Source organism: Stenella coeruleoalba (assembly GCF_951394435.1).
Source record: "Stenella coeruleoalba genome assembly, chromosome: 16".
In the NCBI taxonomy this organism is placed as follows: domain Eukaryota; kingdom Metazoa; phylum Chordata; class Mammalia; order Artiodactyla; family Delphinidae; genus Stenella; species Stenella coeruleoalba.
The window spans coordinates 73540221-73562791 of record NC_137162.1 but is presented as its reverse complement, the minus strand read 5'-3'; the positions used below and the strand labels follow the sequence as shown (position 1 = coordinate 73562791).

The following is a 22571-nucleotide window of genomic DNA, read 5'->3' as shown; positions in this document are numbered from 1 at the left end:
GTGAAACTTGGGTAACTGGGCTACATTGTATAGTTATTAAAGTGGAAAAATAAAGCTGGGAAAGTTAATAGCTATCAAGCAAAGTTCTTTTTAATAAACTTCATTCACACTTTAAAGTCTTGACGGTTTTGGTGTATGTGTTAAGTTTAAAATGATGGATCGCTGTGTGCAGAGCTACCTGAAATTTGGAACTTGTTTCCAACTGCCAGATAGACAATTTTCTAATAACAATTTGGAAGTAGGTTTCAAACTTGAGAATATGTGTATCCTGCAATAACCAGTAACTGTAACCCAGCAGCGTGTGCTACAGAAATAATCCTAAGTGTGGAACAAAGACTGTTTAAATCAGCACATCTTATATAAAAAAACAAACATAAAAATTGTGGCTAATGACTCAGTGTATGTAGCACACAAAACTAAAGATCTCTAGCTATGAACAGGTGCCACCCGGCATAAAGGAAGGGAACAGCAGGACATTACAAATGGCTGATGACCAGAACACAAGTCACAGGAAGATGGGACTGTAGGCTTCTACTTTCATACTTTGTAGTCACCATTTCCACTCATATATTTAATGTTTTTAAATCTGAATGTTTAATTTAGCCTCGTTTTAAGAATACAAGGGAAATCATAGTGCTAAATTTTAAAATTCACACTGAAATACAGTAGTAAAATGAAATTTTCAACCACCCAGTCATTTTGCTATTTTTTGGTGAGTATATAGTCTGTGCCAGTCATTGTGAAAAAGTCTTTTTATTTTAAGAAAAAAATTTAGTCAACAAAAAAAATTTAACAAGTTTCACTTAGCAAAATACACCCAAAAGGAAATCACAGTACAAAGAAAGTTTTAAGTCAAGGCCTCACCAATTCCTACAGTATTAGTAATGTGTCTCAATTTTCAAAACTAACTTTATAAAGCTTAAACTTAACCTAAAAGATTTTAAATGAAAATAAACTAGAATGAACAAACATGAGAAATGTTCCTCTTTGAATTAGGGATCTAGCACCTTGAGTTTTCCAAAAAAGCACACCTCCCCAATGTGTTCACGATGATGTGGTGTAAAAGATCCACATTTAACGTACTTAAAACTACTTTAACTCAGATAACATCACTCCAGAAAGTACACTACCAAAATGTTGAGAAAAGCTGAAAATGGTTTTAGTTTACTCAATATAACATGCTAGAAGAAAGTTTGCATGAGAAAACACTGAAGAGGTAATTTTTTAATCCAGATTTTACAAACTCATGGTGCAAAATGGGTCCCACAGCTTCCTCTAGAGTAATAACTGCTTTTCACTGCTTGTTGGCTGCCTGTGAAAATCTGATGAAATAACTCAAAAGCTACTACGAAACTAGTCATATCCACTCATGCTGTTCTGGCCACCATAGCTAGCTGCCGCCCCATAACAGCCACTCACGGATTGGCTCTCAAGGCCACTGTAAGTGGACGGGGTTGACACCCCTATGCCTTGCATCATCTGGCTGCTATATGCCCCGTTGCTGGACCCTGTCGTGGAATTCAAGAAAAGTTCTATGTATCTGTGCTGCATGTTAGCCCTGTCTTTGGACATGGCCGCCACAGCTTCTTCGTGAGTGGCAAATTCGACATCAGCTTCACCGGTCACTCTTCCATCAGGGCCAATCTCAATATGGACTCTCACTGGGTTGAGTGGAGAGAAGAAGTTGTAAATGTCGTTCTCCGTGGCCTTGTAGGGCAGCCCTCTCATGTGGACACAGTGTCCAGTGGTGCTCTGGACAGTGAACTCGCCATCTCCATACCTTTGGTCATACATCCCAGAGAGACAGTAACTGAGGTCTCTTCCAAACAGGTCGGTGGTGAAGCCGTAGCCATCGCTGAGGCCACTGTACTCCTCATAGCCCCCATAGCCTGCAGCACTGTAGGCACCAGACCTCATCCTCTCCAGGCCTGCTTGCTTGACAATGCCGATATACCTCCTGGCTGTGCCAGGCCGGTCATAGGGCCCCGGCCGCTGCACTGACATGAACTTCAGAGGGGGATCCGAGTATGACCTAACTTCTTCCTGACTGCTCTTGAACACCTCAATATACCTGTGCCCTATTCTCTCCTTGTGCTTCCCTAGAGCCTTCTCAGCTAACTCCTGTGAGGCAAACTGCACAAAGGCTTCCCCTGTAATCTTGCCCTCGGGGTCCACAGGCAATGTGATCCCGTTTGGCACAATTTCCAACCCTGAGAAGAACTGAATGATTTCTTCCTTGGTGCATCCAAACGGGAGTCCTCGAAGTCGCACGAAACCATCATTGGCGGTGTCAGCACTGTTTGGACCACTGTGCTTCAACACCCAATCCATCTCGGTTCTGTGGGACTTGAACACCTCAATGTACCGATGTCCCATGCTTTCCCTGTCTTTTTTAAGGGCCATTTTTACATCATCTTCTGATTCAAGTTCAACAAAAGCCTCACCACTCTGCCTGCCTTCTCTAGTGTAGATAAAGTGAACGCCTGCAACCCCATCATGAATTGTGCAGTCGGAGAGGAAATTCTGCACATCCTCAACAGAGCAGGACCAGGGCAGGCCACGGAGCTTGACTACAAAGCCTTCACCTCCCTCGGGGCCCAACATCATGGACACTTGACAGAGCAGACGTCAAACAAACTTGGATGCAGCTTTTTGTGGCTGAAAAGAAAGCAAAAACTACTTTACATAAATTTTCATTTAATATGTATAGCAAGAATATACAGTAAATAGTTTCCATTTTACAGATGAGGAAGGATGAGTGAAATTAAAGATGTTAAGATATATGAGCAGAGATTCAATCCTACATCTCTCCAAAAATAGTTACATTACTCACAGATAGATTGAAAATAACAAATTAACAAATTAGGGGGTCTTAAAAAAAAGAAATAAGTGAAACAATAGAGAGTAAAATTTGAAGAGCAAAATAGTGATCTGGAAGCTTCAATCAGTAAGACAAAATCTACAAATTCTTATGATCAATTACTATGAGTTCTAGAAGGAAAGACAAGAGAATGAATTGAGGCAACATTCAGAAATACTAAGAACTTGTCAGAACTACAGGAAAACAGATGAGCTGTATTGCTGCATCGCTAAAGTAAAAGGCAAGGGAGGGTAGGTGTGACCTGGTACTTTGAACACAGAAGAATCTAAATATTGGGCAGGGCATTTTCTTGTTTTATTTAGTCCACGTTATCTGTTGTGATGAAATTTGGTGGTTCATTTAAAACAGCTCCTGTGTGATTCTTCAACTACAAGCCCTACATTTAACCAATTTGCTTGTTTGTGGCAAGACACTACAGAAGCAAAAAGATGTGACAAACACAGGCTATTTTAAATCACAATACAGAATAACATTTCCTGTGACACTGGGGTGAACCAGAATCAGTGTTCTTATCAGCAACAATGATGCAAGGATACAAGACAGCAATGGCTTCCAGAGCCTAAGGAAGTATCATTACTCCTATTGTCAAACCTAAGTGTGAGGTCAAATTAAGACATATCCAAACAAGCAGATTAGTGCATCAGCAATATCAGTTAAGTGTGATGCAAATGTAAAAATCAAATTATATGCTTCTCAGTTTCATATATTAAAAAAGGATCAACTGGGAATTCTCTGGTGGTCCAGTGTTCAAGACTCGGCACTTTCACTGCCATGGCCTGGGTTCAACCCCTGGTTGGGGAACTAAGATCCCATAAGCAGCACAGTGCGGCCAAAAAAGAAAAGAAAAGAAAAGAAAAGCGGGGGAGGGGGGAAGATCATAAAACACATTATGGGGACTTCCCTGGCTGTCCAGTGGTTAAGACTGCGCCTCCCAGTGCAGGGGGTGAGGGTTCGATCCCTGGTCAGGGTACAAAGATCCCACATGCCTCGAGGCCCAAAAAACATAAAACAGAAGCAATATTGTAACAAATTCAATAAAGGCTTTAAAAATGGTCCACATCAAAAAAAAAAAAGGAAAAAATCTTAAAAAGAACACATCATGTTGATCAACGTAACACACATACTTTGCTGTGTTTCACTGAGGGACTACAAAGGGAATGAACTCCTCAGTGTACAAGAGGCGTGACAGGTGCCCTTCCTGACAGGGAAGTGCAAGTGCCATCTGACACCCAAGAGTCCAAACTGAAAAAGAGTAAAGGTCAAATCCATGTAAAGGGCTGTATTGTGAAGAGTAGGAATTGAGTCATCAGATAGCAATATACATACAACAGAGAGACAATAAAAATACAGATAGGACCCAAACTACATTCTTAGTGATCAATGCTCAAAACGGGCACTACTACAAGGAAATTGTTTCATGAAATTGTCATTTCACATCAAGTGTAACAGAGGTAGCTGTTAAAGGTAAAAGCCATCTTTTGAAAAAATCGGGGCACGTTGGTCATTATGTAGAAAAATATAAAGCAGAATCCTACCTCAGATGAATCCCAAAACTATCCCAGATGGAATGGGGTATTTACACTATTAGAGCAAAACAGATTTCTAAAAACCCCACAATTTAAACAAATTAGAAAGCATGAATGGTTAAGAAAAAGAAAAGCAAACTGCTAATAGAGACACAGTGAAGCAAATTAGAAAAAGATTTAGAAATTTATAAACAAGGAGTTGCTTCTTCTCATAGCTAAGCTTGTTATCTGTGGCTCTGCTCTGTCAACTCCACCTGCCCCAAGAAATCCCCATCTTCACAAATGCTTCACAGAACACTATTTTCCTTGTCAATTAAGGAGATTATCTCATTTCTAACCAACCCTGTAATATACCCCTTCCCTGATACCAAGTCTGTCTCCAGCTACTTGCTGATTTGCTTTCCCTTTCAGTAAAATCTCATCCTCAAAAGGCCTCTACCCACCCCCACCATAAAAAGAAGGGCATGATCTCACTCTGCCAAGGACCTCCAAGGCAAGAAAGGAACATTTTTTTACCTCCATCTTTTCAGTTCCCACAGCAGAATTTAACCATTCTCTCTGGAAATCCTTTCTCCCCATGGCTCTTGGTTTTCCTGTTAATTCCTTAGGCACTCTGCCTCTCTGAGCCCTTCCTCAAGGCTCAACCGTATGCAATCACTGGCCCTTCTTTCTTTTATGCCCCCCCCACCCCCGCTTTGTAGGCAGCCTCACCTGATCTTTATATATGTCCAGGGCCAATTCTGGGCTCCAGAATCCAAGTTCCCAGCTTCAGGCTCCCTGAGGCCAAGATTGGTATACACAAACTCTACTCCATAGTACCACCTATGTACCACAAATGAACACAGCCTTTTTTCTGTAACTCTTCTATAGCAGCACCCTGGTCAGCCTTACCTGTCATCCAGAAGCTCTAGAATGAAACTAAAGTAATCCTTGAACAACTCCCAAGCCCTTAAATCCAATGAGCTCATCATTTCTTTGGGGGTCATCCCATTCTCCACCCTAATCCTATTCCTAACCCATACCTAAATTCTATTCAGTAACTCTTGACTCCAACAAGCAATAAATGTTTCTCACAACTCTTCTCAGTCCCTAGCACACTGCTTGGCATTATGATTTGAACTATCAAATCATCATCATCTTTGTGCACTTCCCTCATATCCCTTTCTACTTCCTTTCTTTCTAATCCCAGCACCAATAGCCCTTTCCAGGACACATTCACATCTGATCCTTAAAACTTTTCCAACCCTTACTGCAACCTAATCTGTAGCTCTTTTAAAGTGACTTTATGTCACTCTCCTGTTCTAAGATCTCAGTGGCTTCCCACTGCCTGGAACACAAACCACGGGGCTAAGGGGGCGCTCAGGCCTTGCAGCTCTGACCTGCAACACACGCTCACATCACTTGCATTAAAAAAATATACATCCTCTTATTCCTATATTTCTCTGTGCCTGCAGTGTGCCAAGCTCTCTGCTGCCTTGGGTGTGACACGTGGTAATTATCTCTCCAAATATACTCCCCCCAACCTTCTGTCTAGCTAAATCCCACTAATCCTTAAGGTCTCAGCTCAAATATACCACCTTTCCCATAAAATCTTCCCCTTCCACAAATTAAGTCTTACAGTTCTATGATCCCACAACATTCTAGGGAAACAAATTCATGATTTGTTTAAAACCCTTCAAAAATGCAAGAGAGCCTAGCAAGGACAGACTGATCTGTTCCGTAGGTCACTGTGGTCCCACCCCCAGCACAGCAGGCCCAAGATTAGCAAGAGATTAACTGGTGGCCAGGTGGGGTGAACACCACTCTAGAATATGGCAGCCTGGTTAGGTTAAAAAAGACAAGCAGGGGGAAAAAAGACAAGCAGGAAACATAAAAGAACACAGACATTTCATGTAAGGACTACTTAAAACGCCCAATATAAAACAATTATAAATATTTTTTGTTTCAGAAAATAATGTTTCAAAAATAAAGTGACTTCTCTGAAGGCAATGTGAGGAGAGCACTCTTCCAAAACACTTATCTATACTTCTAATGTACGTAATGCAATATCCTCATCTTTGCCCTCAGAATCCTCTACATTTGGATTCTTTGCAGACTTACAGTACTTAGAACATTAACTAACACTTGAGAAAGTTAAGAAAGCTGGAGTTCTGCTCAACATTAGATTTACAGCTAGTGAAAAAAAAATTTACTTCACACTCAAGAAAGTGTTCTGTGTCAATAAAGTAAATCAATTATAAACTGAGAAATTACTTTTCTTAAAATAGCTCACCTTAAAGAACAGCGGGGGATGCCCACAGTCGAAGACACTCCAGGCAGGTAACGAACTGTCCTAAAAAAGAGCGATAAGGCCGTCTTGCCGCAGTGCCCCAGCACTCCCAGAGTGAGCAGAGCCAGCGGTTCCCCGGCTGGGCTGGGCTCCGGGCTCCCTTCCTCCGGAAAAGCCAAAGCCCGGGCTGTGGGAGGCCGTTTACAAAACCGCGGGGCTGCCTTCAAGAAAGTGCACGCCCGCCAGCCCCCACAGCTTTGAAACGCTTTACCTCTTTCCTAGGGTAACGCCGAGAGTACCAGCCTGGAACCCTCCCACTTGCCCTGAGAGATGTACTCAAAACGCGAGTTCTATACGCGAATACCTGAGCGCGCTAAGGCAGTTTAAATATCGAGAGCGGGAGGCACTATCGGGATGGAGCAGGGGCAATGTCAGCGCGGTTCCGGGAAGCCGCGGGCGGGCGGGGGGCGAGGAGCTGCGGCGCCGACTCGCACGGGAGGCCAGAGGCGTGGCCAGATTTTCACAGGGATGGGCTCCAGAGAAAGGTGGTTTGCTAGAGATTGTTCCAACAGTATTTACAATTTACAAGCATCCCTGGAGGACTGGCTGGAGATACTCAAGACTTTCTTTCCCAGTTTTATGTGATAGCTTCACTTCTTGAGACCTAATGTATTTGATCTAACATTAATCTTTTAACTGAGGAAGAGTGAGGGGAGGAAATGTTGAAATATGCTTTTCAATAGGAAAAACATCAGTACCATCAACCACAGCCACAGGACAAAGCTGTCCCCAAAATACTTATGTCCAGCGAATTAGTTTCAGAATTAAAGCACATTCTTAGTTTTAGAAACGTAGAACTGAGAAAATCAAATTAATTTCTGAGCCTGCTGTCTTAGAGGTAATATCTGCCTTGCCTTATTAACGTCCTGTAATTATTACACGAGATACTATTTTTGGGGAAAGACCTATATAAATGTAAATAAAGTATTACAATTTAAGAAGTAACAGTTTCAAATTCTCTAGAAGAGGGTTTTCAAGAGGCTTCATCAACCGTCCCTCTCCTCTGTTCCCAGAAAAGAGTGAAATCTAAAGGGTAGAAGCCAGTCATCCTAACGGGCCGAACCCCTTCTGCCTAGGTTTATCCCTGCTCCTGGCTCATTCCAGTGTGGTCCGCACACCAACGGCTGAGGCGCCTCCTCCGGCACGCACACTCGGGGGCGGCCAGAAGCAAGGAAGCCGATTCTCACGAGACTGAACCGCGTCGCACACACAGTTGAAGCGCTGCGGGGGAACACTGGTCGCCCACCCTCCTCCCCGGCAGCACCCTGCAATCGCTGCTGGCGGCGGCGGCGGCTAACAAAATACTGCTCTCGGGTGTTGCAACTGGAGACCGACTGAACTCAACGTACCGAACGGGGGGGACAACCAAGGATCTTACGCGCGCGCCACACACCCGCCACACACACACACACACACCCGCAACTGGACTATGACGTTAAGTGCGCACACGGACCACCCGAGGATCTTGTCAAAATTCAGATCCTAAAACAATAGATCTGGGCCGGGGTCGAGACTAAGCATTTCTAACAGGCTCCCAGGACTCCTGGGACGGTCTCCAGAACATGCTCTTCCTCACTCTAATATACAGGTTAGGCAGGATTTAGTTCGGATCCAGGTGAACCAATCAAGATAAACAGGGTGCGCCTGAACGCACGGCTGATTAAGTTTCTCTAGGGATCACACAGGGCGCTTTAAACTGCACCCGCACCGTCTCTCTTCAGAGACGGGAACTCGGCGGGTTCCCAGCTTCACCCCCTTAACTTGTGTCCCAGTGAGGCCTGAAGAGCATTTCGTCCTCATTTGTAAATGAATTTTAACCTACAGCTGGCAGCACTCAGACTGTTCTGGCTGTCTTAATCACTCAGAAAGTTCTACCTCTTAAACCACAGTCCGCGTGAGACCCGGCCTCAGGATTACGCGCTTGACTCTTTGGCCCTAAGACTTACCGCTGAAAGGAGCAGGACCGATTTCTACCTTCATGAAGCAAGCGCGGTTCACAGCCAAAAGACCCCCAATTCCACCCGACGCTTAAAAACGCAGAGGATTCCGGGGAAAGACCAGGTGCATCTCCTTTTGTTATTAACCTGAAACTGAAACTCAACTGGCTGTGGAGAAACGCTTCAAACGAGGCTTGAAAGTGCGCTCTCAAAACCGCGGGCCGGCAGGGGCGCGTCTGAGCGATTTCGGCGGGAAGCGCGGTATGGGTCCCGGACGCCAGGCTCTGGCGGAGGCACCGGGACAAGGTGAAGGGGTTCGCTCGGCCTTCACCGGGCGATCCGACAGTCTCGGGTCGGCCAAGCCCTACAGGAACGCGCGACAACAGGACGCCCCATCCCCGGGCCTGGGCGGGGTCAGCGGGAGCTTCCGGGGCGGGGCGAGCTACGGGTGGGGGAGGGGGAGAGGCTTCCCGGGCTGCGCGAGTTGGGGGGAGGGGAAGGAGGTCACGAGGCTAAGGCTCCCCGAGCCCGGAGGTGGAGGGGAGCTCCCGGGGCAGGGGGACTCACTGGAGCAGGAAGAGGTTTCAGACCGGAGAGGGAGGCGGGAAGTGTTGGCGGCGAGGTGGGGAAGAGTTCTCCGGCCGGGCTTCCTGGAACCGCGGCGGGGGGGAGGGGAAGGCGGAGCTCCCGAGTCAGAGGGGCTTCTAGGGGCGGCGAGGAAGAGTTCGCGGGACCCGAGGTCGGCGGACGCCTCCACGGGCTGGGGGCGGAGCTCCCGGGTCGGGTCGGGGGGACTTCCTGAAGCCGTGGGGTTGGGGGGGAGGGGAATTCCCGGGGCAGCGAGGGGGAAGAGTTCCGGGGGGTAGAGGGGGCGGCTGTGCGGAAAGAGGTGGGGAAGAGTTCCCGAGACCCGCGGGGGGTTGGGGGGAGTGTGGGTGGGGGTCGTCCGCTCGCGGCGGCTCACCACGACGGGTCCGGGGCCTGGAGTCCGGAAGGCCGGCGCGCGGGGCTGCGTCCCGGAGGCAGAGGCCGCGTGACTGGGAGGGCGGCGAGCCGGACGTGGGTCACGGGGTGTAAAGGAGGAAGTGCCACCGACGGGCCCGCCAAGATGTCACCAATGGAAACGCGTCCTGCAGGTGCGGCCCGCGCGGTCGGCCAAGGCAGGAAGTGGGAGGAGGAGGGAAGGAAAGCAACGAGGAAGACCGTTCTGAGTGAGCTCTCAGGAGAGGTGCCAGGGTGGAGAAAAGTCCAGAGTACGGGCGGAGGGGAGGGGTGACCGGCACCAAGCATGTGGAAGGAGAAACCATACAATTTAAATTTAAATTTTTAAAAAAAATCATCTCTAAAGGCAGGAAAGGATTCAGAATGGAAACTAATGAACAAAAGGTAGAACGTCTTTGTGTATACAGTACCATGTTTTGTAGATTTGAGCCTAGTCATGTAAATATTTTTGCACAATTTTAAAAAGATTAATTTTAAAACACGCAATTTTAAACTTCATAACCTAACAAGCAGTTACATTTTATTAACTTTTGACTCAATTCAAATGAACTGGAAAACAATTATAAGGCAATTGCAGTAATCTTAGCAGTGACTGACTTTACATTAAGAAATGATAAAATTTTAGTTGTAGCTATGCTGCTGTGATTTTTTTTAAAAGTCATTAGATATACATCTGATGCCTAGAGTCTGTTTCTAAATAATCTGCAGCGAGTCGGAGTATGGATGAAACAACATGGGCCATGATTTAGTAATTATTGAAGCTGGGGGATGGGTACATGGAGTTTCATACTTTTGTCTCTACTTTTGTGTATGTTTAATACTTTTAGTAATAAAATTATCTAAGAGGAAAAAGTCTTAATCTATTTACTAGAAATAACGAACAAACTACAGAATTTACAGGGAAAAGGAATGGTTTCTAGGTGAGAATATGATAATGCAGCCTACAAAGCCAGACTGGGGGTACTCAACAAGGACAATAGCCAGCCATTCAACAAAATATCTCCAAGGGAGCACTTACTGAATAAAAGAAATTTAACAGAATTATCAAGGATTCACAATGCATGGGACATATTTGGATCCTGATTCAAACCGGTTGGTCAACATTTATGAGACAATTGAGGAGATACCTGAACACTGATTTTACTTATGTCAGATATGATAAAATTGCAGTTATGTTTAAAAATAAAGGAATTAATTTTTAGAGATATTTTAAATACTTGTTTGTAGGTGAAATGGTGTGATGGCTGGGATCTGCTTCAAAATTATCTAATTCAAAATCCAGCCATCCCACAGAAAGTGAGAAAGACACTAAAAACTCATACATTCAAAAGAAATAAAACAATATTCTGAAGAAAAATTAAGCCACAAAATTGGCTTGTTTTTGGAAAGAGTATCTCTATGGAAATGAGTATCTTGACTGCTTCACGAGCACTTATTTCACTTCTTAAAATCCTCTTCAAAATACATTCTTGGTAATTTAAACGACTGGCATCCATTTTCTCACTTATTTTATTTGCATGTATTTGTTAAGTAGCGTTACATGTTCTTCCTTGGCTTAACTGGTTGGTGACACTGGCTAACTGGCTAGTCGAGTGTTAATAATTGATCAGTCATGATAGGGTTCCTGCCGGGTGAAGGAACAACATGTACAGAAGACACAGGGGAAAGTGTAATGCTGAGACAGAAAGCACCTCAAAACACCTGCAGCCAGCGGGGAGATCCACGAAAGGGGGAAGCAGAGTAAGATCCTCCAAAGCCCTGAAGGCCTGATTCGGTATTTTGGACTTTATTTACTCTAAGGGAAGATACTTAACTATTTCAAAATGGAATGTAGTATAGAGTTTTGTTTTTCAACAGTCTAGCTGCTCTCTGGAAAATGAATGATGGGAACAGATGCATGGAGACAGGATGGGAAGAAGTGAGACAAGTTTAGGAAGAACTGATGGTACGTACCCTGCAACAAAAACATTGTGGTGGAAACTGAAGCATGTGAAAGGATTTGAGTGATGTGCCGTAGATAAAATTTACCCAATTTCAAGTCATTCATTAACCCAGAAATATTGTGCACTTACAAGATGCAGGTACTGTGCTAAGTCCACAGAACAGTGGACTAAGAAATCAATAAAGAAACAAACAAATGTATGACAAATTCTGAAAACTCAAATTAAGAAAACAGGGATTAACTCACATTGGGGTTCTGAGGAAGTGACATTTAAACAGATCAGAAGCATGAACAGGGGTGGAAATGTTAAACTTTCTCCCCCTGGTAAAAAGCTAAGGTTTAAAAAGTAGAAATTAGAAGACCATATTATTCTATTTTTCCTTTGTATATTACCTACTTATTTCCCCCAGATACTTGTTCAAATTATTTACGTTTTTAAAATGCAGCCGCTTGTCAGGATATGTTTTGGTGTTGGCTGCTTTGTAAAAATATTTTTATTTTGTGGTGAATCCTTTTAATCTTTATATTCAGTTCTTACTAAATTCAAAAAAGAGAATTTTAGATATCGTTTCTGCTACTGTCTTTTTTCCACTTGAGGAGCACACATGGGGTCTGGGGAAGAAGCAATTCCCAGTCATGGGACAGTATATAAGCAGAGCCCAGATTCCTACTTGTTATGGATGTTTTCCTGTTCTATTGGAAACTACATTAGAAACCTCAAGACTCTTCCAACCCAGCAATTTTATAAAGTCCCAATTCAGTGGTTCTTAAACATTTTTTTGCTGTCAGGGACTCCACCTGAGAATATGATGTAGGTCTGGATCAACTTTTTTTAAAAGCATACCCCCCCCCCACACACACAACTGTACCTAAATTTTCAAGCAGCTCATGCCTCTCAAGTGTGAGAACTCTGACCTAATTTGTACAACATACCAAGTTCAACACATAAAACTACCTAAAGGCTATTAAAGAAAAGAGAAGCTTTAAGATACAAAGTACTATATATAAAATAAACAAGGCCCTACTGTATAGCACAGGGAACTATATTCAATATCCTGTAATAAACCATAAATGGAAAGAAATATGAAGAAAATATATATATATATATATATGCATAAATGAATCACTTTGCTGTACACCAGAAACCAACACAACATTGTAAAGCAACTTCAATTAAAAAAAAAGAGAAGCTATAGGTGGGGTGATTAAAGTAAATGACATTTTAAATGTTCGTTGCTATTACATTTTTATCCATCAAAAAAGCAAAAATAGTGTAATGTTAGGTAAATTATGTCTATAATGCTTGTACTGAAATTAACACAAGGGACAAATTATTAGCCGCCATAGAACAAGCAATCATTGCTCTGTATTACTGATTGCATTAGTGACTCAAGAATCAAGATCTAAAGTTACAACAGAAAAAAAAGTATCAGGTGGGGTGTTCATAAAAAGCAGGTTGGAGGTTCCAGGGACTTCCCTGGTGGTTCAGTGGGTAGGACTCTGCACATCCAAGTGCAGGGGGCCGGGGTTCGATCCCTGGTCGGAGAACTAGATCCCACATGCATGCCGCAACTAAGTCTGCATGCCGCAACTAAAAATCCTGCGTGCTGCAACTAAGGCCCGGTGCAGCCAAAATAAATGAATAAAATAATTAATTTTTAAGAAGAAAGAAAGAAAAAGAACCCTCCAGTGTTAAAGATAAAAATCTGTTCTCCCCAACTGAGGGAAATATTTTGTCATCTGTGTTAATGAATGCCCACAGCCCCTTCAGGAGGCCTAGAGCTTCCTCCTGGGTCTTACTGGAGAGCTGACATCTTGTCAGGTCCCCTGCAGCTGCCATAGGAGTGGAGGCAGCTGTAGCTCCTTGTGCTCCATGTTTGCTGCTCAGGGGACCGTAGCACACTGCCCCGGGGAGGGGGGGGCGGGGCGGGTAGAGAACAGAGCCAAGAGGAGGAAAGGAACATGACAATGTACTTGAGAGGGGTTCCAGCACCAGAATACCACAAATCGGACAACGGCTTAGAACAGCAGACAGTTTTCTGGGAACAAGAAGTACTGTACAAAACTGTAAATATTTTAACGGAAAAAATAACAAGCACTCTCAGATACTTGATTACAGAATAAAAAACTTTCCAGTGCTAAAAATTGAGTTTTGAATTTATAAAGTTAGTAATGAATTGAAAGAAAAGGTAGAATGAATTGAAAGAAAGGGTAGTGGCTTGGAAAACCAAGTGGAAGAAATAGCTCAAAACAAAGAAAAAAAAACAGAAACAATGAGGGGAAAAAGATGAAATTCAGAGGAGTAAGAGATAACATGAGACAGGAGAAACAACATGTGAATGATAGGAATTCCAGAAGGAGAAAAAGACAAAATGGAGGCGAGAACAGATAAAGAATGGAAGGAAACTTTCCTGGCTTAAGATAAACTCAGTGGTGTAGTTCCCAACAGATACTTTAAAAACACACAACCCAGGCATATGATGGTAAAAAAAAATTTAAAGTACAGAGAAAAACTGCTTTGGAAAAAGAACAAGTTAGGTACAAAGGATAAAAATGTGGTACCAATAGCCACACACTGCTACTGAGCACTTAAAATGTGCCAAGTACAAACTGAGATGTGCCCTAAGTGATAAAATTTAGTACCTATAAAGTGAACTGCAGGGGATTCCCTGGCAGTCCAGTGGTTAGGGCTCTGCGCTCTCACTGCCAAGGGCATGGGTTCGATCCCTGGTGGGGGAACTAACATCCCACAAGCCTCTTGGAGCAGCCAAAAAAATATTAATAATAATAATTAAATTTAATTTAAATTTAAAAAATTAAAATGAATTGCGAACAAGAACCTAAAACCTCAACTTCAAAATATTGATTACATATTGAAGTGATACTTTGGATGTGTTGAACCAATCAAAATATATATTAAAACATACTTTATTAAAATATTTTCCAACGTATTCTATATACAAGGCCAGTATTAATTACCCCGTTATGAGCTGAACATTATGTCCCCAAAATTCACATGTTAAAGTCCTAACCCCCAGTACCTCAGAATGTGACCAGGTTTGGATATAGTCTTTACAGAGGTAATTAAGTTAAAAATGACATAATTAAGATGGGCTGTATTCCAACACGAAGAAGGGGAAATTTGGACACAGATAAGCAGAGAGAAGACATCTATAAACCAGAGAGAGAGGTCTGGAACATATCCTCTTCCTCAAGCTTCTTAGAGGGAACCAAACCTGCTGACACCTTGATGTAGGACTTCTGGCCTCCAGAACTATGAGACAATAAATGGTTTAAGTAACCAAGTCTGTAGGACTTTGTTATGGTATCCCCAGCAAACTAATACACTTGTAGATATCAAAACCAGACAGACATTGCAAGATAACCCCTTATGAGTATAGACACAAAATCCCAACAAAATACTAACAAACTGAATCCAGCAACCTGTAAAAAGGATTATACACCGTGAACAAGTGGGATTTATCCTAGGAATGCTTAAGAATGCTTAAGGGTGTTTCAACATAAGAAAAGGTACTGGGGCCATCTGCAGCCACATGGATAGACCTAGAGATTATCTCACTAAGTGAAGTAAGCCAGACAAGAAAGACAAATATGATATCCCTTATATGTGGAATCTAAAAACAAAACAAAAACAAATAACTTATTTACAAAGCAGAAAGAGACTCACAGACATAGAAAACAAACTTATGGTTACCAAAGGAGGGGGGGTGTAAATTAGCAAGTTGGAATTAACATATACACACTCCTATATATAAAATAACCAACAGGGACCTACTGTATAGCACAGGGAACTATACTCAATATTTTGTAATATCCTCTAAGGGAAAAGAATCTGAGAAAGAATACACATACGTATAACCGAGTCACTGTGCTGTACACCTGAAACTAATATATATTGTAAATCAACTATACTTCAATTTAATTAATTAAAGAAAATATACTGAAATTAGATAGTGGGGATGGTTTTTACAACTTTTTTACAAAAAAAAAAAAAAGCACCTCTGAACTGTACCCTTTAAAAAGGTGAACTGTATGGTATGTGAATTACATCAATTATTTAAAAATTTAAATCATAATTCTCTTGGACATAATTCTATTGGACATCATAATTCTATTGGACAGCACTATTTTTTTTTAAACTGGGTGATCAAATGTTTATTTTAATTCTTACAAAATACTATAGAAATGAACCCAAACTAAACAGGTATGTACATGTACATATGTACAAAATTTTAAACTTCTGAAAAAGAATCTATAAAAGTAGATGGTTAAAATGGAAAACAAACAAACTTAAAAAAGATTTAAAACCAGTACTATGAAGCTGATTTCCTCAAAGCAAAGTAATTATAATTTTAAATTGCGGGCTGTGGCCGGTCTTCTAGGCTTATTGTGGACAGCACTATTCTAACCAAATATTCCTGTAAAGCAGAAGAGACCTCAATTAGGGGAAGATGAAGAATGGAGATGTCAATGATGGACCATCTTCGCATGTAGATAAACTTAAAAGGAGAGAGTGTGGTAGGAATTTGTAAAATATTTATACTATATGAAGATTTTTGTAAAAGGCATACTGTAAGGGAAACATAATAGTTTAGAATTTTCTTCATTCTTGTCATTTTTTCCCCTTAAATGATTATCGCTTTTTGTGTCCTGTTTAAGAGACCTTTTTCCTAGCCCAAGGCCATGTGGATATTTTTTTTTTAACTTAAAGCTCTGTTGTTTCCATCGATGTTTTTTTAACATTTTGATCTACAATAAACTAGGAATTGATTTTCCAAGAGTTTTAGAATTAGTTTATCAAGTTTCACAGGCTAATTTCATTCATGAACTCACATGAAAAATTCCTAAATAAACATTAGCCAACCAAATCCAGCAATACACAAAGCTATTTAATACAACATGACCAAGTTGGATTTATTCCAGGAATGCAACTTTAATTCATCATTTCAAAGTCAATCACTGATACTGTCACATTAACATATTGATGAAGGTAAAATATGGGTTAACTAAGAATTTTTCATGTTTCTAAGAAATACCCTAAATAACAGAAGAAAAATAGACGTGGATGAATTGTCTTTACACTGGCAGTAGGGAAAACTTTCCTGACCATGACTCAAACCCCATAATATAGAAAAATACACACACATAAACAAAACAACCTAAACTTCTTATGCATGGCTAAAAATACCATAAGCTAAGCAAAATACCAATGATAAAATGGGAAAGACATTTGCAATTTATTTCCCAAAAGTGTTAATACCCTTAAGGTACAGAGAGAGCTTCTAAAGAGAGAAACAAAAAGTCCAACAATCCAAAAAAGAAAATGGGCTAGAGGTATGGACACTTGACAGAAAAAGAAATGCCTTTAAACACGAAAAGATGCTCAACATCACCATGTAAGATAAATTAGAATTTTAAATGAAACAACATTTAAAATACCTATCACACTGGCAAAAATACAAAAGTTTGACAACAAACCTGCTTGGAGAGGCTGTAGATCAGCAGACACTCTCAGATACTGTTTGTGGAAATATTAAGTGGTTCAACCCCTATGACCAAGAAAGTGAAAAGATGCCTGCAGAGGCTATCCATTGCAGCACAACCCAATTGTCCATCAGCAGAGATCCAGTTGAATAAACTTTGACGGATCCACCTAATGAAGTATTACGCCTTAAACCAAGGAAGCCAAAGACCACTGAAATTGTGTCAAGAAAGGAACCAATCTGAAAGGCTCCCATTGGCCAAAAATTGAATAATTGGAGCATCAAAGAGAATAAAAGCTACAGTGGATTAAAGCACATCCTATATGTTAAAATCCATGACTTCATAATGATACCAGAAAAATTAGTGTCTAAGGATTCAATTCATTATGCTGGATATGGATACTAAATATAAAAAAGGAATCAAAAACTTAACCTGCCTTTTATAAGGTACATCTTAGAGTAATCAAATGATTAACAAAGAAAATTTCCTCTCTACAGAAGTACACCTGCTAATAACTGAGAAGGAATATTGAATTAAAATATCACTGATCTGGAAACAATCAACAAAATAATGCATTCAGAGAACGAACATCAACAGCTGCTAACATCACAAAGAAGGAACACCAACCAATACGTGCCTCTGGCAGGAGTACACAGCACCTCCCATGCAGTATTTCAAAATAAAATCTCAACAGAATCAGGATAGCCTGCAGAGGATAACTACGATTTTACAGGAAATGCAGAGGACAGAGATTCAAACACCACCATGGGAATGCAGTCAGAAAAACCCAGAGTGTGGGGAAGGAAACCTACGTGACACACAACCTGATTTGTTCAAAGAAAAAACTTTTAAGAATAGAGAACCTTTTGATCGTCACTGTCTAATAAGGTACCCTCTTGTCATACTTGACATGTGGCTGGTACAAATTGAGATGTGCTATAAAATAAGCATACACTGGATTTTGAAAGCTTAGTTCAAAAAAAAAGCATGAAAAATGTAATATAAAAATTTACTGGGGAAAAAAAAATTTATTGGGGGACTGCCCTGGTGGCGGGCACAGTGGTTAAGAATCTGCCTGCCAATGCAGGGGACACGGGTTCGAGCCCTGGTCCGGGAAGATCCCACACATGCCACAGAGCAACTAAGCCTGTGCGCCCAACTACTGAGCCAGCGCTCCTCAACAAGAGAAGCCACCAGGATTAGAAGCCTGGGCACCACAACGAAGAGTAGCCCCCACTCACCGCAACTAGAGAAAGCCTGCACACAACGAAGACCCAACGTAGCCAAAAATTTTTAAAAATAATAAATTAATTACAAAAATTTATTACATGATGAAGTGATTATTTTGGGTCTATTTTAGATATATAACATGTTAAACTAAATTACTAAAGTGAACTATGTTTCTTTTTATCAGAAAATGTAAAATTATGTGGCTTGCATTATATTTGTTGGACAGTGCTGCTCTGTCTTAAAACATAACTTAAGAGATATATATCTACTAAACATATAATGACCTTGTTCGGATCCCAAATCAAACCAACCAGCTATATAAAAATATTTATTACACAATTGGGTACATTTGAACACTGGGTATTTGATGATATCAAGGAATTATTATTTCTTTAGTTGTGATAATGGTATTGTGATTATATTTTAAAAGTCCTTAGAAATACAAACAAATAGTTAAAATAAGCCAGGCTGGTCTTAGATGAACCTGGTTCTCCCTTTGCCCAGTCTTTTGTCTTCCACAAGAATCTTTGCTCAGGGCAACTAATTAGGGGCAGCGGCCCTGGCAGAGAGGACTGTCCCTGTCAGATAGATCTGAGTTCCAGTCCCAACTGCGTTCCTAGGACACATCTGCATGATGGGAATACAGTAATACCTCCTTGTACACTGGTCTCGAGCACGTGATTAGAAAATGTGGTCAAGCACCTAGCTCTGTGTGTGGATCCAGTACGGGTCAATTAATGTGTTTCTACAAAGAGCCTGAGAGCCAGAGCTCAGACTGGAGAGGGCAGGTTGGTGGGAAAGTCACCTCTGTGGAAGGAGGCCCCCTCCCACTTCTGTACCCCCTTCAGGCACCTACTCCAAAGGGCACGCACCACGTGCCTCCACTCTCCCTCAGTTTGGGCCATATTCAAGAACTAACTCTCCTCCTAATCAATCCTTTCCCTTAAATCAATTCACATTTTTATTCGAGTTATTTTATGTTTAAAGGAGCCTTGTAGCAATACTCAAGTGAAAACCAGCCACCTGCCAGTTAAAACAAAAAGCAAATACTACAAAAAAGAATGTTACTAAAAGACAAAACTAAAAATAAAAAGGAGACCATAATATGGAAATCATAAACCTAATTAATTTACAGAAATGCATATAGGAAGATGAGATCCCCAAGGGAAAGGCTGGACCTGCTTAACACCAGTTATAAAGCAGTCTCTCTCAATATTCATTAACAGCAGAAATTTAAAAAAAAAAAAGCAGAAATTTACTCACTTGAAAATGATGAAATCTTGTCTAAAAATTAGCACTGAAAACATTACTTTTCACTGATAGACCCTGACATTTTTGTCTAACCGGAGAACTCGAGGTATTTTCATTCTTACTAGCAATTCAGAAACAAATAGTTAACTTTTAAAAACGTGACTAAAAGTAAGAGTGAGAATTATATTAAGATCGATAGTTTCGATGATGTCCTTCACTAAAAAATTATTTGCAGCCTTCCACTCTCCGGGTTCCACGAGGGTCAGACCAGCCGAGGCCCGCCCCTAACGTCTGCCGCCCGGGGCCCCTCCCCCACCTCCCCCACCGCCCGACCCAGGCGGTTCCGGGAAGCGGCCGCTCGTGGGCCCCCCGGAACCTCGAGAACACTTGTGAAGCATGCTGGCTCGTCAAGGCCTCGGGGAAAAAAACTGCCGGAAGGGCGTCCCGCGGAACGCGCGGGGCTCGCCTGTGGCTGGGGAAGGGGTCGGGGGGGGGTGCTCGCCTGGGGTTGTCTGGCGGGAACCTGTGGGTGTCCTCCGAGAGACCCTTTAAGGTACAGATTAACGGAGAGGGGCTGCAACCCCAAGCGATTCCGTAAAAGACCGGGGCCCAGGGCCGGTCGGGTCCCCGAGACTCGCGCAGCCTCCCCTAGGCCGCCCGGCACCGCCTTCCGTGAGCCACGCGGGGACAGGGCGGCGGAGGCGCGGCGCGAGCGCCGGCAGCGTCCAGAAGTTTCTTGGGCGCAGTCAAGAATCAGCAAAAGTACATTCAAAGATAAAAGAAGCACAGGACAAGGAAAAAGAAACGGCCGAATTAAGTTCGCTTAGCAGAAGTGTGGTCATCAGGCAAAGACAACAAGAACCAAAGAGTTTCAGCCAAAATACAGACACGATACCTCTGAGAGCAGGAGACAAATGCAGACAAGGGCTCAGGGCACACACGCCGCACGGAGATAAAGAAAAGGCCGCAAAGCTCCGAAGTGGAGGCTCGGCGAGCGGGAACGTGGGAGGGGGGAGGAGTCAGGTACCCAACCAGTCTTGTGCAACTCGCGGACGCGTTCAGCCACGTGCAAGTACCGCTTTCATTTTAAAATGAACCCCCTCGCACGGTCGCCTGGTTTTCTCACCCTACTCCTGGCAGGGGCGCTCGGCTCTGCTCCCTCAGGAGTCCGCACGAGGCTCTTCTTCCCTTCGTCGCTTCGGACTCTGCCTCCCCGACCCCAAATCTCAGCCCCGCGGTCCAGTCCCCGAACGTAAGGCCCTTGACCTCAGACCCACCTCCCCTAAGCCCAAAGCTTAGCCCCGCGGTCCCCACCCTCAGTGGGCCGGGTCCCCGCGTTCAGTACTCAGTCGGTCCCCGGGTGTATGGCCCCTGACCTCAGATCCCACCTCCTCCGACCCCAAATCTCAGCCCCGCAGTCCCCAACCCCCAGTAGGCCCAGTCCCTAATCGGTCCCGGGTGTGCGGGCCTTCACCTCCGATCCCGCCTCCCCTGACACCCAAATCTCAAGCCCTCGGTCCTCCATGGTAGGGGTCCCATTCCCCGGCCGCTCCCCGGTATGCGGGCCTCGGACACGCCGCCCGTCCCACCCCTCACCTCGGGCTCCAAGTCTCCACGCCCCCGCTTTTCTTCACATCCGGCACCTCGTCGTCCCTCTGAGCACCTATAGGAGGGTGGAACGCGGGGGACTTGGCAGTTGTAGCTGAGGCAGTTGAAGCTTGTTTACCATCACTATGGAAACCCCTGGCAGCGCGCCCCGGGAGAGGGCCCCCCGGAGAGGCTGGGTCAGGCGCGCGGCGGGCCCGAGGCCACAACTCCCGTCCGTCGTGCGCACGCGGCGCTTCCGGAAGACCTTCGGCTCTCGGAGTGCCCTGCCCTCCCTCGGCCCTGCGCCCAAGCACCCGGGAATAGCAGCCCCAGGAACCCGCGCCCTCGGCCCGCTCCCGGCTGCCAGCGTAACCGCGGGCCGGTTTCCCTGCAGAACCCTACCTTTTTCTTCAGGAAGACGCGGCGTACTCCCACTTCCAAGACGGAGCCGGAAAGACGCAAAGACCACGGCGGGGCGGGGGCTCTGAGGCGGTCGTCCGTGGGCGGGGCCGAGAGGGCGCATTGTGACGCTCCCGGAGCGGAGCCAGGGATTGGCCGGCCAGGAGTAGGGCGGGGCCAGGGCCTGAGGACCGGAAGCGCTGCGGGAAGGGGAGGGGTGGGACGTGGGCGAGCGCTGGTGGGGGGAGGGGAGGAATTGTGGGGCACGGTTGAACCTGTAAGGATACTGACTGGGAGAGTCCCCCAAACAGTGAGCCCAAAGGACGCCCGGATTGAAGACCAGGGTGACAGAAGAAAATGAGAGTCATTTCCGGACGAGAGTGAAGAGAGAGGGAACCGAGAACATCGGAGACCGATAAAGGCGGCTCCGAGGGCAGGGTTTAGGGAGGGATTAGCAGGTTGACTGAGGTTGCTTACGTGACTATCACTTGGGCTGAGAAGCCCCAAGGTTTCTGAAGGTGACCCTCAAGACGCCGAGGCAATGCACAGTGTTCAGTGAGAGCCCCTGAGCCGACTGGCTGGATGGTAGCTGAAATGGCTACCCTGCCTGAGGCAGTGGAACAGATTCTTTAATGTGTTCTGGGATTAATAATTCTTACCATTTTATTTTTGTAGTCTCCATAAAGAGGAAGATATAAATGCACTCATTACTGGTGAAGCAGAAGATTATTTTTAAAATCACCAGTTAAATTAAGGGGATGCTTGGAATAGGGCCAGATTATGAATGGGTGACCATAGTAAAGGAAGGAGCAGTTTGTCAAAAGAAGCTGATTCCAGGAAAAAAAAAATGGGAAGAGTAAAAGGAGGAGGTGAAAATGTACTAGAAAACTGATGAGGCATAATTTCAGAGAACAGGTCCTACAAAAATCAAATAGGTATTCATAAGAAACCCAATGACTCCATCACAACTCAGGCTGTAGAA

The 22571-nt window shown here is 43.7% G+C and overlaps 1 protein-coding gene across 4 annotated transcripts; it reads right to left on the bottom strand.

Annotated features, from left to right (window-relative positions):
* Positions 1–453: 453 nt before the first annotated feature.
* Positions 454–21642, bottom strand: HNRNPF (heterogeneous nuclear ribonucleoprotein F). 4 transcript variants are annotated; one of them, XM_079899616.1, is made up of 4 exons: positions 9638–9780; positions 8683–8826; positions 6680–6739; positions 454–2658 (listed from the first exon to the last, which is right to left on the bottom strand). In XM_079899616.1, exon 4 carries the CDS (start codon positions 2605–2607, stop codon positions 1354–1356), a length of 1254 nt encoding a protein of 417 aa, XP_079755742.1. In that variant the 5' UTR covers positions 2608–2658; positions 6680–6739; positions 8683–8826; positions 9638–9780; the 3' UTR covers positions 454–1353. The 4 variants fall into 4 exon arrangements, with proteins under 4 accessions (XP_079755742.1, XP_079755744.1, XP_079755743.1 ...); XM_079899618.1 differs by having other exon boundaries at positions 8683–8820; positions 9638–9703; XM_079899617.1 differs by lacking the exon at positions 9638–9780 and adding an exon at positions 9241–9435.
* Between the last annotated feature and the right edge of the window lie 929 nt (positions 21643–22571).

What these genes read in the sequence shown, in the direction of transcription:
- HNRNPF (XM_079899619.1), bottom strand. Translation starts at nt 2,607, where the DNA reads ATGATGTTGGGCCCCGAGGGAGGTGAAGGCTTTGTAGTCAAGCTCCGT.